Below are 15912 nucleotides of genomic sequence, written 5' to 3'. Positions count from 1 at the left end.
TTTCCCGTGCACGAGGTGTAAATAGGGGAATCCCGATGGCTCGGCGTCGGTGGCTTTTCATCTCTCTCCACACTGCAACTGCTAGTAAATCAATTGAATTGATCAGCCGGACGGGGGAAACTCCACAACAAGCGAGCGAGACTAAGTGGAAATCAATGGCGGTAAACGAGGGAAAGGAAGATGCAGGTTGTCGAATCGACGCAGCGGCCACGCGCTCGGATTTTCTCCCTTTTGAAGGGTCAATTGAGAGCGGGGGTGTCAAACGCTAGGCACGCGGGACGGATCCGATCTGGCCCAGGAGGCTGTCCTGGAAAATCTAAAGGGGCAGCCCGCCTCGCTTCGGCCTGGTGTAGCCATGTCACTTCGGCCCGGTCTACCCAATGCGAAGGGAGAAGCGTGGTGTCAAGCTGGCCACGCCCACCCAGTCAGCCACACCCTCCATCCACCATCGGCCACACCCATCCAGGCCCGCTGAGCTCAACCACAGCCCTGATGCAGCCCGCGGAGCTGGCAGCAGATTCGGACAGTGAGGAGGTTGGGGAGGAACCTGGGCCGGTCCTGGAGTCTGGGGAAGGCTCGGACGAGGGCTCTGTGTCGGAAGCAGAGAGGGGACCAGAGCAATCTGACAGTTATTATCTGCCTTCAGAGCAGTGTTGAGTTCCGGTACGCTACAACGGGGCCCGGGCATCCACCCCATGCACGCATTCGCACCCACCGCCCGCAAAGCTCCAGCTGCTTGGCGGAGGATCGCACAGGCGCCGTACACTGCGTGGGTTCCAACACAAAACCGCGTTCGACTAAACGGCGCTCGACGAAACCGCGTAGCTGACGTCATCAACAGCGCGACAACAGCGCGGAGACAGAAGCACGCTGTAAACGCTAAAGCTAAAATTAACCCCTAAACCTAAACTTAACCCCCCTAAACCTAATCCTAAACCTAACCCTTAACCTAACCCTAAACCTAACCCTAACCCTTAACCTAACCCTAAACCTAACCCTAACCCTTAACCTAACCCTAAACCTAACCCTAACCCTTAACCTAACCCTAAACCTAACCCTAACCCTTAACCTAACCCTAACCCTTAACCTAACCCTAACCCTTAACCTAACCCTAAACCTAACCCTAACCCTTAACCTAACCCTAAACCTAACCCTAACCCTTAACCTAACCCTAAACCTAACCCTAACCCTTAACCTAACCCTAAACCTAACCCTAACCCTTAACCTAACCCTAAACCTAACCTAACCCTAACCCTTAACCTAACCCTAACCCTAACCCTAACCCTTAACCTAACCCTAAACCTAACCCTAACCCTTAACCTAACCCTAACCCTTAACCTAACCCTAAACCTAACCCTAACCCTTAACCTAACCCTAAACCTAACCCTAACCCTTAACCTAACCCTAACCCTAACCCTAACCCTAACCCTAACCCTTAACCTAACCCTAACCCTAACCCTAACCCTAACCCTTAACCTAACCCTAAACCTAACCCTAACCCTTAACCTAACCCTAACCCTAACCCTTAACCTAACCCTAAACCTAACCCTAAAGCTAACCCTAAACCTAACCCTAAACCTAACCCTTAACCTAACCCTAAACCTAACCCTAAACTAACCCTTAACCTAACCCTAAACCTAACCCTAACCCTTAACCTAACCCTAAACCTAACCCTAACCCTTAACCTAACCCTAAACCTAACCCTAAACCTAACCCTTACCTTAAGTTGAATCGGCTTGCTTTCAAAGCGCTATTTAAAACGCCTTTCTTTCTCCGCGCTCGCTGCTGTCGCCCTGTTGATGACGTCAGCGACGCGGTTTAATCGGGCGCGGCTTAGTCGAGCGCGGTTTTGTCGTGCCACGCACTGCGTGCATGTGCAAATGGCCCAGTCAGGTCAAATACAGGTAAGGAACACAGGCCGGCGGGCCCTCCAAAGCACCATACCGGAACAGTGCCAGCTGCTCCAACAGGAACCGGTACGCTCATACCAGGACGAACCGGCCAGAACCCACCACTGCTTCAGAATCAGACGTCAGTGAGGCAGAAGAACAGCTGGAGCCTGTTCCCAGTGTGCGCATGGGCAGAGTGCCAGGCGAAGGGAACGGCTAAAGAACAGGGGTGACTCCTTGCCAAGTTGTGCAGAGATCGCCCCTGGCAGCTCTCCAAGCCAGATAAAGTCCGTGACCGTATATCCTCCCTTGAAAGACTTTGCTGGATGTGAAGGAGCAGAATTCAGTAAATCAATAAAAGGGTTTTTTCTCGGGACAAGGAGTTTGCTTCCTGCTCTCGGGAAGCCGAGGTCAGAACAGAAATTGAGTTTGACACCCCTGATTTAGAGCTTCGGCCGCAAGGTTCTCCCCACAAATCAGGCCCTGTCTAAATTGCCGCCCCCCCCCCACCTCTTAGGAGACCCCATAAGGTCTCCTTATGCGAGCGATTGTGGGTGCACCTCGGTACACCCACGTTACACCTATCCTCCGCGAGCTGCACTGGTTACCGATCGGTCTCCGGATACGCTTCAAAGTGCTAGTCGTCACTTATAAAGCCCTTCATGGTATTGGACCTGGGTACTTGAGAGACTGCCTGCTGCCAATTACCTCCCACAGACCCGTTAGATCGCACAGGGTCAGCCTCCTCCGGGTTCCGTCTACCAGCCAATGCCATCTGGCTACTACCCGGGGGAGGGCCTTCTCTGTTGCAGCTCCGGCCCTTTGGAATGAACTCCCCGCGGAGATTCGGACCCTCACCTCTCTCCAGGCCTTCCGGAAAGCCGTCAAAACCTGGCTGTGCCGGCAGGCCTGGGGGTTGATGAGTTCCCCTCCCCTCTCGACTTGTATGGCCGTATGACTCTTGTGTATTTTAATTATATGTATTGTGTTTGTATCCCCTTTTCCCCTTTTGAGTTGTTCGCCGCCCTGAGTCCCTCCCGGAGAAGGGCGGCATACAAATAAATTAAATCTGAATCTGAATCTGAATCACACAAGCTAAACCAAGGGAAAGGATAGTCCTCTATGGAGTCCCACCAACTTCTTGTAGCTTGATGGATCTAATCCATGTTGGGTTGCACAGACACAACGTTCAACCTTCCTGAGAAAATCTCATGGGAGACTTGACTTCCTCGTGTTAACGTGTTGGACACTTGCCCTGAGCCACCAAGTCTCCTGCTCTGGTCTCCAGCTTCCATGACAAAGGTCCCAACACATTAACACTGGAGGAAGTCAAAATCTCCCTGGAGATTTTCTCAGGAAGTTCTACCCTGAGGTTTGAACGTTGTGTCTTCCTGAGCCCATGGTGTCCACCATGATGGCCCAGCTTAGCATATTGCTGTGACCGAGGCTTCCCGAGAGCATGAAGCAAACTCCCGCTCCGACAGAAACTCCTTTTATTCATTGACTGTGAATTCTGCTCCTTCCCATCCAGCAAAGTCTTTCGAGGGAGGATTTACAGTCACCGACCTTATCTGGCTTGGAGAGCTGCCAGGCCGAGATCGGCAAAACCTGGCCAGGAGTCTCGAACCGATGAAGTGAACGGATTGTCTCCTGCAAACTCCATTCCCCTGGGGCTCCCTCTTTTATTTCCTCTGGGAGGGGCCATTCATCGCCTTACTCCCAAGTTCGACCTCTGTTCTTCAGCTCTTCCCTTCGTCTGGCAACTCTGTGCGTCCGCGTACTGGGAACAGGCTCCAGTTGCTCTTCTGCCTCACTGATCTCCGACTCCGAAGGCAGCTGATAACTGTCAGACGGCCCTGGCCCCCTCTCTGCCTCCGACGCAGAGCCCTCATCCGAGCCTTCCCCAGACTCCAGGACTGGCCCATCTTCCTCCCCAACCTCCTCACTGTCCGGATCCATGTCGCGACTTTTGCCCGTTTAACTTGCCCTAACCAGGTTAAAGTAGCATAAAGGGGGAAGTCGGCTAGATGTTGTGTTCAGATTAAGAAGCTGGGCTTCTTTAAGATGTTTTTTCTTCCATCTCCTGATCCTCCACCCCGTTCCAAGCTGTGGAAGCCGAGGTGGCCCAGTGGTTAAATGCAGCACTGCAGGCTACTTCAGCTGACTGCAGTTCTGCAGTTCGGCTGTTCAAATCTCACCGGCTCAGGGTTGACTCAGCCTTCCATCCTTCCGAGGTGGGTAAAATGAGGACCCGGATTGTTGTTGGGGGCAATATGCTGACTCTGTAAACCGCTTAGAGAGGGCTGAAAGCCCTATGAAGCGGTATATAAGTCTAACTGCTATTGCTATTTTTAGGTCTGATCACGAACCAAACTTTTTCTCCGGATAATTTTAGATAATCCAGGGATCGATGATCAGCCAACCAGCCCAAACCCCTCCCCCTTCCAGCCATTGGCTGGCCTGCTGTGACGTCACAGTCAGGCTCACGCAATACTGAAGCGGTGTCTCTCAATCGCTTGCCCCCTTTATGATGGCTGGACTTCAACTCCCAGAATTCCCCAGCCCGCAGAGCCGAGGTGGCGCAGTGGTTAAATGCAGCACTGCAGGCTACTGCTAGATCAGCAGTTCAGCGGTTCAAATCTCACCGGCTCAGGGTTGACTCAGCCTTCCATCCTTCCAAGGTGGGTAAAATGAGGACCCGGATTGTTGCGGGCAATATGCTGACTCTCTGTAAACCGCTTAGAGAGGCCTGAAAGCCCTATGAAGCGGTATATAAATCTACTGCTATTTTCCTCGCTCCTCACAAAGTTGGCTGGGGGAATTCTGGGAGTTGAAGTCCAGCCATCTTAAAGGGGGCAAGCGATTGAGAAACGCAGGTAAATGAAAAGTGACAAGATCCCAGCCACCATTTTAAAAAAAAGAAAGAAAGAAAGAAACTATCTTTGCAATGTATGTGGAATGAAACGGAGAGTTTATTTGAATTGCACTTTTTAATTTAAAGATGATTTGATTTCGTTTAAATCAAATCATCCTGGGCTATCCCATCGTCGGGGAGGTGAAACTTTCTCACCCCATCTTGCTTCTTGCCCCATCAAACTTTTCCATACTGTCCCTCGGTGGTAGTTATCACTTCCCGCACGATTCTAGACTCCATCAAGGCCTGGTAATGGGCAGGACTGAATCTGTGCAAATACACCGACATCTTGCCAGGAATGGCGGGCGTTTCTTCCAAGCCTAGCAGAGGAAGAAGAAGAAGGGGGAAAAAATAAAAAGAAATTTCTTTCTATTCACAGGCTAGAACAGAGGTGTCAAACTCACGGCCCACGGGCCGCATCCGGGCCGCCGGGTGCTTAAATCTGGCCCGCGGGGTGGCCTGGAAATATCAAAGGACCGGCCTGCGGTGCCAGCCCAAAACAGGCCACACGGAGGCCGAAAATTAGTCCGTGCCCTGTTTTCGCCAGCAAAGTGCTGCGGGAGGCGTCCATCCTATCTTGTCTCATCTCCCCACCCCGCCCGCGGAGAACTGCAATGCTGATCCGGCCCTCAAAAGAAATCCAGTTTGACACCTCTGGGCTAGAACAAAGATTTGAGCAAAATCCCAGGTAGGAATGAATGAATTTGAATTTCCTTTATTTGTATGCCGCCCTTTTCCCTGGGGGGACTCAGGGCGGCTCACAATTCAAAAAGGGAGGGGGGGGGGAAGACAAACAGTATTCCAATATGGAAACAATACAACATATTAAAAGAGAGCACAACAGTCACACAATTCGGGTGGGGTTGGAATCTTAACCCCAGGCCAGCCGGGACAGCCAGATCTTCAAAGCGGCGCGGAAGGATTGGAAGGTGGTGAGGGTCCGAATCTCCACGGGGAGTTCGTTCCAGAGGGTCGGAGCAGCCACCGAGAAGGCTCTCCTCCGGGTAGTTGCCAGTTTGCACTGGCTAGTAGATGGAATTCGGAGGAGGCCTAATCGATGCGATCGTATCGGTCTAGTGGAGGTAATTGGCAGTAGGCGGTCTCTCAAATACCCAGGCCCACTACCATGAAGGGCTTTATAGGTGATAAGTAGCACCTTGAAGCGCACCCGGAGATCGACAGGCAGCCAGTGCAGCTCGCGGAGGATAGGTGTAACGTGGGTGAAGCGAGGTGCACCCACAATCGCTCGCGCGGCCGCATTCTGGACTAGCTGAAGTCGCCGAATGCTCTTCAAGGGCCGCCCCATGTAGAGCACATTGCAGTACTCCAGCCTAGAGGTCACAAGGGCTCGAGTGACTGTTGTGAGGGCCTCCCAGTTCAGGTAGGGACGCAACTGGTGTACCAGGCGAACCTGGGCAAATGCCCCCCCTGGTCACAGCTGACAAATGGTGTTCGAAGGTCAGCTGTGGGTCCAGGAGGACTCCCAAGTTGCGAACCCTGTCTGAGGGGCGTATAATTAGACCCCCCCAGCCTGAGAGATGGAACACTTGGCCAATTCGCGGATGAAACCGGTACCATCTTAAATCTGAAACTTTCCCAAAGTCCTTTTCTCGCGCCGAGAAGGCGTTTAAGCTAAAGATGTCCAATCCTATTTTTTTTAAAAATTGAATTTGATCACATGCTCATATTGTCAGGGTTCCAATTCCAAATAGCATCCGAAAGTAAATCAGAGTCGGAGGCACAAGCTTCCTCAAAGTTCCAACTTAGGAAGAGAGCCACGTTGGCATATCTGGGCAAACCCGAATCTGAAAGCTTCCCGATTTTCCCCACCCAGTTGAAAGTTCAAGATCCTGCCCCCATACCCACAAGTCCATCACCTGGCCAAATCTTCCTGGCAGTTCCATCCATCCTGTTCTGGTTAGATGCAGAGGTGCAGAGAGACAAAGGATGACCTTGGATTTCTAGAAAGAATGTTGTTATGGCTACATAGCATCTAACTCCGTACAATCCCCCCCATCCATTTTCCCGCAATAGAAAAAGGCATAGTAGAATAACAGAAAGGGTGATAGGCCAAAGAGCCAAAAGAAAAGATGGCTGCGGGCCTGACACAAACCCACAACTGAAAATTAACCTTACCTAGCTGCCTGCAAAACTTCTGAATCTTCTCCAAAGCCCCAGGGATGTCCTCTAACCGTTGGACCATAGTTTCCACCTCGCCCACGGCGTAGCCGAAATCCGCCTCGTCGAGATCCACGTGCAAATCCCCCACCCGGTATTTGTGCCGCGTGGTCACAAAACTAGCAAACATCTCCAAGCCCAGTTCTTCTACTGCTTTGTTCACACAACACCTCCAATTCTGTCCAGGGTCTCTGCCCAATAAACCACAGAGGCGGGTCACGATATCTTGGGGACACGTCACTTCTCGGTACGGGGTGGCCGTGTGAGATGATCTCGGGTCCCTCGGGGGTCGCCAAATTGGAGCGGACGAATGGTTATCCGTCTCTGCTGCACACGGGCTCTCCTTGCTTCCCACCGCCCCAAGAACCGGGGGACATTTCAACTCCCAGCCCACCCCCTCGCGTTCCCGCAGCCAGTGATCCTCCCGCGTCAAGCGCCAATCGGGGACGTCGTAGTAGCTGTCGCGAAAAGAGATGCGGCCTTCCAGGAGGGCCCCCAGCTCGGCTAACTTCTCAATGGTGCTAGGCCCGAAAAGAAACTTCTGTTCCACTTCGATGGCTCCGGACATCTGCCCTGGGGCACAAACACACACACAGAAAAAAAAAAAGGATCCAAAACTGAAAAAAAAGAATCCTCGCGATTTTCCCGCCACAAAGTGGATTCTGCTCTTTGTGAATTGCTCAGCTCAGATTTCGAACGTCCGGAATCAAACGTCATTTCTAATGTTGGATTTCCCCTCTTACCAGAGCGAGCCCCCTTGTGGAGTACTGTGAAGCCGTTACCATGGCAATTCCACTGCGCTGCACAGTAGAAGCCATTTTACGGCAGTACAGTAGGAGCCATTTTAAGGCACAACAGGCTGCATCTTAAAAGAACACACACACACACACACACACACACACACACACACACACACACACACACACAGGGTGTTAGAAGTGTCTTATCCCCACAGTATTTTTCTCCAGGGAGTAAGTCATGTGTGTGCCAAGTTTGGTTGAAATTGCTCGAGGCGTTCCAGAGTTATGCTGGAATACACACACACACACACACACACACACACAGCCGTTGATGGAGGAGGATGGAAGGAAGGAAGAGAAGGAGGAGGAGAAGAGAGGAAGAGGAGGAGGAGGAAAAGAGGGGGGAGGGGAGGAAGAGGAGGAAGAGGAGGGGAGGAAGAGGAGGAGAAGAAGAGGAAGAGGAGGGAAGGAAGAGGAGGAGGTGGAGGAGGGGAAGGAGAAAGAGGAAAAGGAGAAGGAAAAGAAGAAGATGATGACGGAAAGGGAAGGAAGGAAGGAAAGAAAGAAAGATACAAGTTTATGTATTTATATAACTATATATTTAGAATTTTTACAAGGTTTTGAATTCAAAATGGAGTAGGGGCGTTTAAGTCCCTTTAAGGCTTCAGATACGCCTCCCAGCAGAATCAGAGTGGGGTATGTTTCTTAAGAGAAGATTGCTTGATTAACAAAAACCATCATGCCTTACTCTTTTAAAAACAAAACATTTGCAGCAAAAGCAAAGCCTGGACTGGGAATTTAAAAAAAAAAAAAATCGGTTTCTAATCTCCCCAAATAGCATTTCCTGTGCTTCTCCTCTCCTTCCTCCCTGTTTCAGGAACAGGTCGTTTTTCATTTAATAACAACTTTGCTTTCCTTTCTCCACCTGAAGACGCTTCCCTCCCTCCATTTGATGCTCAGGATCAAGGCTGGAGGGGGAGAAATGCAGCGCCCAAACAATTGTGGCCCTTCCCCACGTCACCAGAGGTGGTATTCAGCCGGTTCGGACTGGTTTGGGTGAACTGGTAGCGGAAATTTTGAGTCGTTCGGAGAACCGGCAAATACCTCTGGCTGGCCGCGCCCTCCTGCCCCCCCCCTGTTGTTCTTTCCTATATTCCCGGTTTTTAGCTCAGCTGATTGGTTCAGCAAAGCACATTGCCCCGCCTCCTCACCAGCGCTGATACCGGTAGGGAAAGATTTGGAATCCCACCACTGCACGTCACGGTTAGTGGAGGATTAGAACCCAGGCCTCTGAAAGGGGGGGGAGGGCTGGTTTTGCCTTGCCACGATTTCAGGAGAAAATCGCCCTTTGAGCTGCGTTTAGGCCGGTAAGTCCTCGACGTACAACCGCAATCGAGCTCAAGACATCTGTGGCTAAGCAAGGGAGTTATTTGGGCCCATTTTACGACCTTTCCTGCCAGTTGTTAAGCGAATCGCGGCGGTGGATAAGTTAGTCACGCGGTTGTTAAGCGAATCGGGCTTTCCCCATTGAATTGGCTCGCCTGGAGGTCGCAAAAAGGGATCACGTGACCCCCGGGACACTGCAACCGTCGTAAATGCGAGTCGGCGCCTGAATTTTGATCATGTGATGTTGCAAGTGTGAAAAGCGGCCCGAAGTCACTATTCAGGGCTGTTGTCACGCAACGAATGGTGGTTAAGTCCACCTGTACAAGCGAATGAAGCACAAACTATGGTTTGTCAGCTATATCTCCCCTAATGCAGGTCAGGGGGAAACCGTAACTTTCCTGGCTTTTAGATCTGGGCTAGCAAATCCCCAGGATCTTAAAGCAAAGGAATTCCTCGCCTTCACTGCTGCCATCTAGTGTTCCCGGGGATGTTTGCAACTGGCACCTTCGCTTCCATTGCCCGCATGTGGTTTCGTTGCATGGCAATTCTGCACCTGGCACCTTCATGGGCAACGCATGGTCGTGGCTCACCGCAGGGCTTCACTTTATTTATTTATTAATTAGACTTATATACCGCTTCATAGGGCTTTCAGCCCTCTCTAAGCGGTTTACAATTTTTTTTTAGCAAATTGAGTCAGCAACTTGCTCCCACAGTCCGGTCCTCATTTCACCCACCTCGGAAGGGATGGAAGGCTGAGTCGACCTTGAGCCGGTGAGATTTGAACCACTGAACTGCAGATCACAGTCAGCTAAAGTGGCCTGCAGTACTGCACCCTAACCACTGCACCACCTCGGCTCAGTGATAGATAATATAATGAGAGATTATAGATGAGAGATATAGACAGATAGAGATGATATATAGATACATATAGATAGATGGTAGATATATAGATAGATAGATAGATAGATAGATAGATAGATAGATAGATAGATAGATAGATAGATAGATAGATAGATAGACAGACAGACAGACAGACAGACAGACACAGACAGACAGACAGACAGACAGAGATGATATATAGATATAGATAGGATGGTATATAGATAGATAGATAGATAGATAGATAGATAGATAGATAGATAGATAGATAGATAGATGTAAGAGCCAAGGTGGCGCAGTGGTTAAATGCAGCACTGCAGGCTACTGCTAGATCAGCAGTTCAGCGGTTCAAATCTCACCGGCTCAGGGTTGACTCAGCCTTCCATCCTTCCGAGGTGGGTAAAATGAGGACCCAGATTGTTGGGGGCAATATGCTGACTCTCTGTAAACCGCTTAGACAGGGCTGAAAGCCCTATGAAGCGGTATATAAGTCTACTGCTATTGCTATATAGATAGATAGAGATAAATAGACAGATAGATAGAGATGATATATAGATAGATATAGATAGATGGTAGATAGATAGATAGATAGATAGATAGATAGATAGATAGATAGATAGAGATGATAGATATAGATTATAGATTATAGAGATAGATATATAGATAGAGATAGATATAGATGATAGATAGATATAGATATAGATAGATAGAGATAGATATAGATGATAGATAGATAGATAGATAGATAGATAGATATAGATGATAGATGATAGATATAGATGATAGCAGTTAGCAGTTAGACTTATATACCACTTCATAGGGCTTTCAGCCCTGTCTAAGCGGTTTACAGAGTCAGCATATCGCCCCCACAGTCCGAGTCCTCATTTCACCCACCTCAGAAGGATGGAAGGCTGAGTCGACCTTGAGCCAGTGAGATTTGAACCGCTGAACTGCAGATCACAGTCAGCTAAAGTGGCCTGCAGTACTGCACCCTAACCACCTTGGCTCTTTTTTTGCACCTGGCACCTTCTCGTGCATTGCACATTAGTGGGTTCGTTGCACACCAGTTTTGCCCCTGGCACCTTTTCCTGCATTGCACCTTTCTCGTTTAACTGCATGGCTGCTTTGCACCTGGCACACCTGGGGGCATGGCATGTGCCTGGTTCATTGCCCACCACACGCTCCTGATTCACCGCACGCGTTTGGCACCTGGCATCTCCTTCGCGGGCACTGCAACCCTCGTGATGCACCGCACGCGTTTTGCCCCTGGGGCATTGCACACGCATGCTTTACCGCAAGGCACTTTTGCACCCGGGCCCTTCGCGTGCAATGCACGTCGGTGGTTCATTTGCACGGCTAAGGCTTAACAGGCAGCCAAAAAGCCAGCTCAGCCAAGCCTGGGAAATGTGGGGGGTGGGAGATTGGAATGAGATTGGGGGGGGGGGGGGAGTTTGGATTTAACTTAATTGCACTCCTGCCCGTTGCTCCGACTCCGCCCCGGCTCCTTCCCCGTCTCCCTATTCCTTGTAGCAGGCTACTCACTGACCTTCCCCCGGTTGGAGATCCGCTTGGCGAGCAGAGCCCCGCTCCATCTTTTGCCTTGTCGGGGGTGTGCGTGTGTTTGTGTGTCGAGGACTACAACTCCCAGCCTCCTTTGCAAAGGACCCTGTTATGCAAAGCTTTGGGAACAAAGGAGGACGACTTCCATTCCCGTCCGGATGTCCAATTGAGGGCGCAACGGGACAGGAAAGGCGGCTGCACAAAAGGGCCCAGAGCCGCGCAAAGGCTCTCGGGAGTCGTAGTTTTTTCCCCATATTTTCCCAGCTTCCCTCCCCTCCTTTAATTTTGCTCCTCTCTGGCTCGGTCTATTTTTTTTATATCTCTCCCCCCATGTGACTGTCTCGCTCCCTCGCTCCCCGTTGCCAAGGAAACCGGAAAGCTGCAATTAAGAGCGACGGGGGGGGGGTTGCATTCCCAACCCGGGAGATATTGGGGCGTGGGGGGGGGGAGACAAATAGACCCAGGTTTAACTCCTTGCAAGCCAACATTCCCAGGGTGGGGAGGGGGACAGCAAGATCCCCCCCCCAATTCTCCCCCCCTTCTTCCCTATATATTGGGGAGGGGGAGTTATAGAGGGGGGGGGAGGCATGCACAAGACGGAATCACGCGTGGAAACAGCCCCCCCCCCTGGGAAATTTCTCCCCATCCTAAGAACGTGTTTATTTAATCTTGCAAATAAATGAAATTAAATTCGAACCCCCTTCATTTTTGCAAGAACTCTTTTTTTTTCCCTTGGGGGGTGGGTGGGTGGGAGGGGTAGTGATTTGTGGGCCATCTTCCTTCTAAAATAAATAAACAGCATCAGAGTGGGAAGGGACCCTGGAGGTCATCCAGTCTGACCCCCCCCCCAGTCTGACTAAATTCAAACCCCCTTCATTTTTTGCAAGAACTGTTTTCCTGGGGGAGGGGGGGAGGGAAGTAATTTGGGAGGGAGGGAGGAAGGGGCAGGGCAATCACCCTAAAATAAATAAACAGCAACAGTGGAAAGGGACCTTGGAGGTCATCCAGTCTGACCCCCTGCTAAATTCAAACCCCCTTCATTTTTTGGAAGAACTCTGTTTTCCTGGGGGAGGGGGAGGGGAAGTGATTTGGGAGGGAGGGAGGGAGGAAGGGGCAGGGCAATCATCCTAAAATAAATAAACAGCAACAGAGTGGGAAGGGACCCTGGAGGTCATCCAGTCTGACCCCCTGCTAAATTCAAATCCCCTTCATTTTTTGCAAGAACTCTGTTTTCCTGGGGGAGGGGAAGTGATTTGGGAGGGAGGAAGGGGCAGGGCAATCATCCTAAAATAAATAAACAGCAACAGAGTGGGAAGGGACCTTGGAGGTCATCCAGTCTGACCCCCTGCTAAATTCAAACCCCCTTCATTTTTTGCAAGAACTGTTTTCCTGGGGGAGGGGGGAAGGGAAGTAATTTGGGAGGGAGGGAGGAAGGGGCAGGGCAATCACCCTAAAATAAATAAACAGCAACAGTGGGAAGGGACCTTGGAGGTCATCCAGTCTGACCCCCTGCTAAATTCAAATCCCCTTCATTTTTTGCAAGAACTCTCTCTTTTCCTAAGGGAGGGGGGAAGGGAAGTGATTTGGGAGGGAGGGAGGAAGGGGCAGGGCAATCATCCTAAAATAAATAAACAGCAACAGAGAGGGAAGGGACCTTGGAGGTCATCCAGTCTGACCCCCTACTAATTTCAAATCCCCTTCATTTTTTTGCAAGAACTCTGTTTTCCTAAGGGAAGGGGGGAGGGGAAGTGATTTGGGAGGGAGGGAGGGGCAGGGCAATCATCCTAAAATAAATAAACAGCAACAGAGTGGGAAGGGACCTTGGAGGTCATCCAGTCTGACCCCCTGCTAAATTCAAATCCCCTTCATTTTTTCCAAGAATTGTTTTCCTGGGGGAGTGGGGAAGGGAAGTGATTTGGGAGGGAGGGAAGAACGGGGAGGGCGATCTTTCTTCTAGGATAAATAAACAGCAACAGTGGGAAGGGACCTTGGAGGTCATCCAGTCTGACCCCCTGCTAAATTCAAATCCCCTTCATTTTTGCAAGAACACTCTGTTTTTCCTGGGGGAGGGGAAGTGATTTGGGGGGGGGCAGAAGAAGAGGGAGAGCAATCGTCCTTCTCGGATAAATAAACAGCAACAGTGAGAAGGGACCTTGGAGGTCATCCAGTCTGAGAACCTGTACTAGGGATTCGAACTGCCGAACTGACGACCTTTCTGATCGACGAGCTCAGAGTCTTAGCCACTGAGCCACCTAGTCAGGACTGTCATCATCATCATCATCATGATAATAACAAACAGACAGCATTTTTTTTATAGATTGCAACTTTAAAAATAAATTAATCAATAAACCTAACCTGTGTTCTGCCGTTTGGATGGGTAGTGTATGTTGAAAAAAATCAGTTCTCTGCAGTTTTTTGGCTTTCTGCTCTCTTTTTAACCCCCTCTGTGGTGTAGTCCTTGAGTTACGGCCACCGTGGAGCCAAAATGCACGGTGAGAATGGGTTAAGTTTTGTCTCGTTTTACGACCTTTTCTGCTGCCGGTGGATAAGGGAGTAAGCCAGTCGTTAAAGTGAATCTGGCTTCCCCACCCATGTTGATTTGGCTCGTCAGAAGGTCGCGGAAAAAAGGGGGATCGTGTGACGACCCGGGGGACGTTTGCAACCGTCGTTAAATGCGAGACGGTTGTCATGGTCATGTGACATGGGGAGGCCACTACGGTCGGAAGTGTGAAACACCGTCGCGGGTCAAGTTTAGCAGTGCCGTTGTTAACTTCAAACAGTCGCTGACTTCAAACAGTCACTGAGTGAACTGTTGTAAGTCAAGGACTACAAGGAAGTGGATTACAGAACAGAAATTCAGCCACGTCGTAAGTGTGAACCAGGGTCCGAGCATCTGATTTTTGATCCCGTGAACATGGAGATGTGGGAAAGGTTGTAACTGTGAAAAACCGTCCCTAAGCCACTTTTTTTTCAGTGCCGTTGCAACTCCGAATGGTCAGTAAATGAACTGTTGTAAGTCAAGGACCAAATGTTGGCCCACGGCTGGGACAGGAAACTCCTGTTTCCTGCATCCCCCCTGCGAGGTGTGGGAGAGAATACCCGTGGCCCCATTTCCTGGACGGCTAAGCCAAGACTGAGAAAATGCAGCTGGTCCTCGACTTACGACCAAAATGGAGATCGGCACTTCGTCGCTAAGTGAAGCGGTGGTTAAGGGAGTCGTATACTGCATCTGCTTCCCTGCCCGAGCCCTAGTAACTGATCTCCTCCTTTCCGATGCAATTATAGATAGTCCTTGATTTAATGACCACAATGGAGACCGGAATTCCCATCGCTAAGCGAGGCAGTCATTAAAGGAATCATACCTGATTTTTCCAACCATGGTTGTTAAGCGAATCAAATGGTTGTTCAATTAACCCGACTTCTCCGTTCGTTGTACAAATGTGGATCAGACGTAAGTACAAGAACCAGTGATAAGCAGAAGAAATTCAGCCGGTTCGGACTGTTCGCCCCCCCACTCTATGCCATCCTATTTAGGCACATTTTCACGCCGTGCGCATGTGTGCAAGCCGTGGGCGCAATCAAAGCGCATGCCAGAGAAGGCTGAGCACATGCGTGGACGGGGCCCGTGAGCTCACATTTGCGACTGGTAGGGAAAGTAAGCGAATACCACTCCTGGTCGTGAGTTATTTTTTTGCAGTGCAACTTCATACGGTCGCTAAGTGAATACTTGTAAGTCAAAGACTACCTGAGTTCACTGAATTCATTCCTAAATAAACGGTTGTAATTGAGGACTATCTAAAATCAATGAATTCATTCCTAAATAAAAGGTTGTAAATCGAGGACTACCTAAAATCGATGAATTCGTTCCTAAATAAACGGTTGTAAATCGAGGACTACCTAAAATCAATGAAATCATTCCTAAATAAACGGTTGTAAATTGAGGACTACCTAAAATCGATGAATTCATTCCTAAATAAACGGTTGTAAATTGAGGACTACCTAAAATCGATGAATTCATTCCTAAATAAACGGTTGTAAATTGAGGACTACCTAAAATCGATGAATTCATTCCTAAATAAACGGTTGTAAATTGAGGACTACCTAAAATCGATGAATTCATTCCTAAATAAACGGTTGTAAATCGAGGACTACCTAAAATCGATGAATTCATTCCTAATAAACGGTTGTAAATCGAGGACTACCTAAAATCGATGAATTCATTCCTAAATAAACGGTTGTAAATTGAGGACTACCTAAAATCGTTGAAATCATTCCTAAATAAATGGTTGTAAATTGAGGACTACCTAAAACCGTTGAATTCATTCCTAAATAAACGGTGTAAATTGAGAACTACCTAAAATCTATT

General features: G+C 49.6%; 1 protein-coding gene across 2 annotated transcripts; it reads right to left on the bottom strand.

The window, feature by feature from the left end:
• Nucleotides 1-4839: 4839 nt before the first annotated feature.
• Nucleotides 4840-7589, bottom strand: THTPA (thiamine triphosphatase). Of its 2 annotated transcripts, XM_087714233.1 has the most exons (3): nt 6940-7589; nt 6681-6764; nt 4840-5123 (listed from the first exon to the last, which is right to left on the bottom strand). In XM_087714233.1, exons 1-3 carry the CDS (start codon nt 7547-7549, stop codon nt 4981-4983), a joined length of 837 nt encoding a protein of 278 aa, XP_087570359.1. In that variant the 5' UTR covers nt 7550-7589; the 3' UTR covers nt 4840-4980. The 2 variants fall into 2 exon arrangements, with proteins under 2 accessions (XP_087570359.1, XP_087570360.1); XM_087714234.1 differs by lacking the exon at nt 6681-6764 and having other exon boundaries at nt 6940-7587.
• Nucleotides 7590-15912: the final 8323 nt, after the last annotated feature.

Source organism: Thamnophis sirtalis, unplaced genomic scaffold, assembly GCF_051295495.1.
Source record: "Thamnophis sirtalis isolate CommonGarterSnake01/CBP01778 unplaced genomic scaffold, rThaSir2_p1.2 scaffold_4, whole genome shotgun sequence".
Taxonomy (NCBI): Eukaryota; Metazoa; Chordata; class Lepidosauria; order Squamata; family Natricidae; genus Thamnophis; species Thamnophis sirtalis.
The sequence above is the reverse complement of the archived record's forward strand: the minus strand, read 5'-3'. Positions and strand labels throughout refer to the sequence as shown.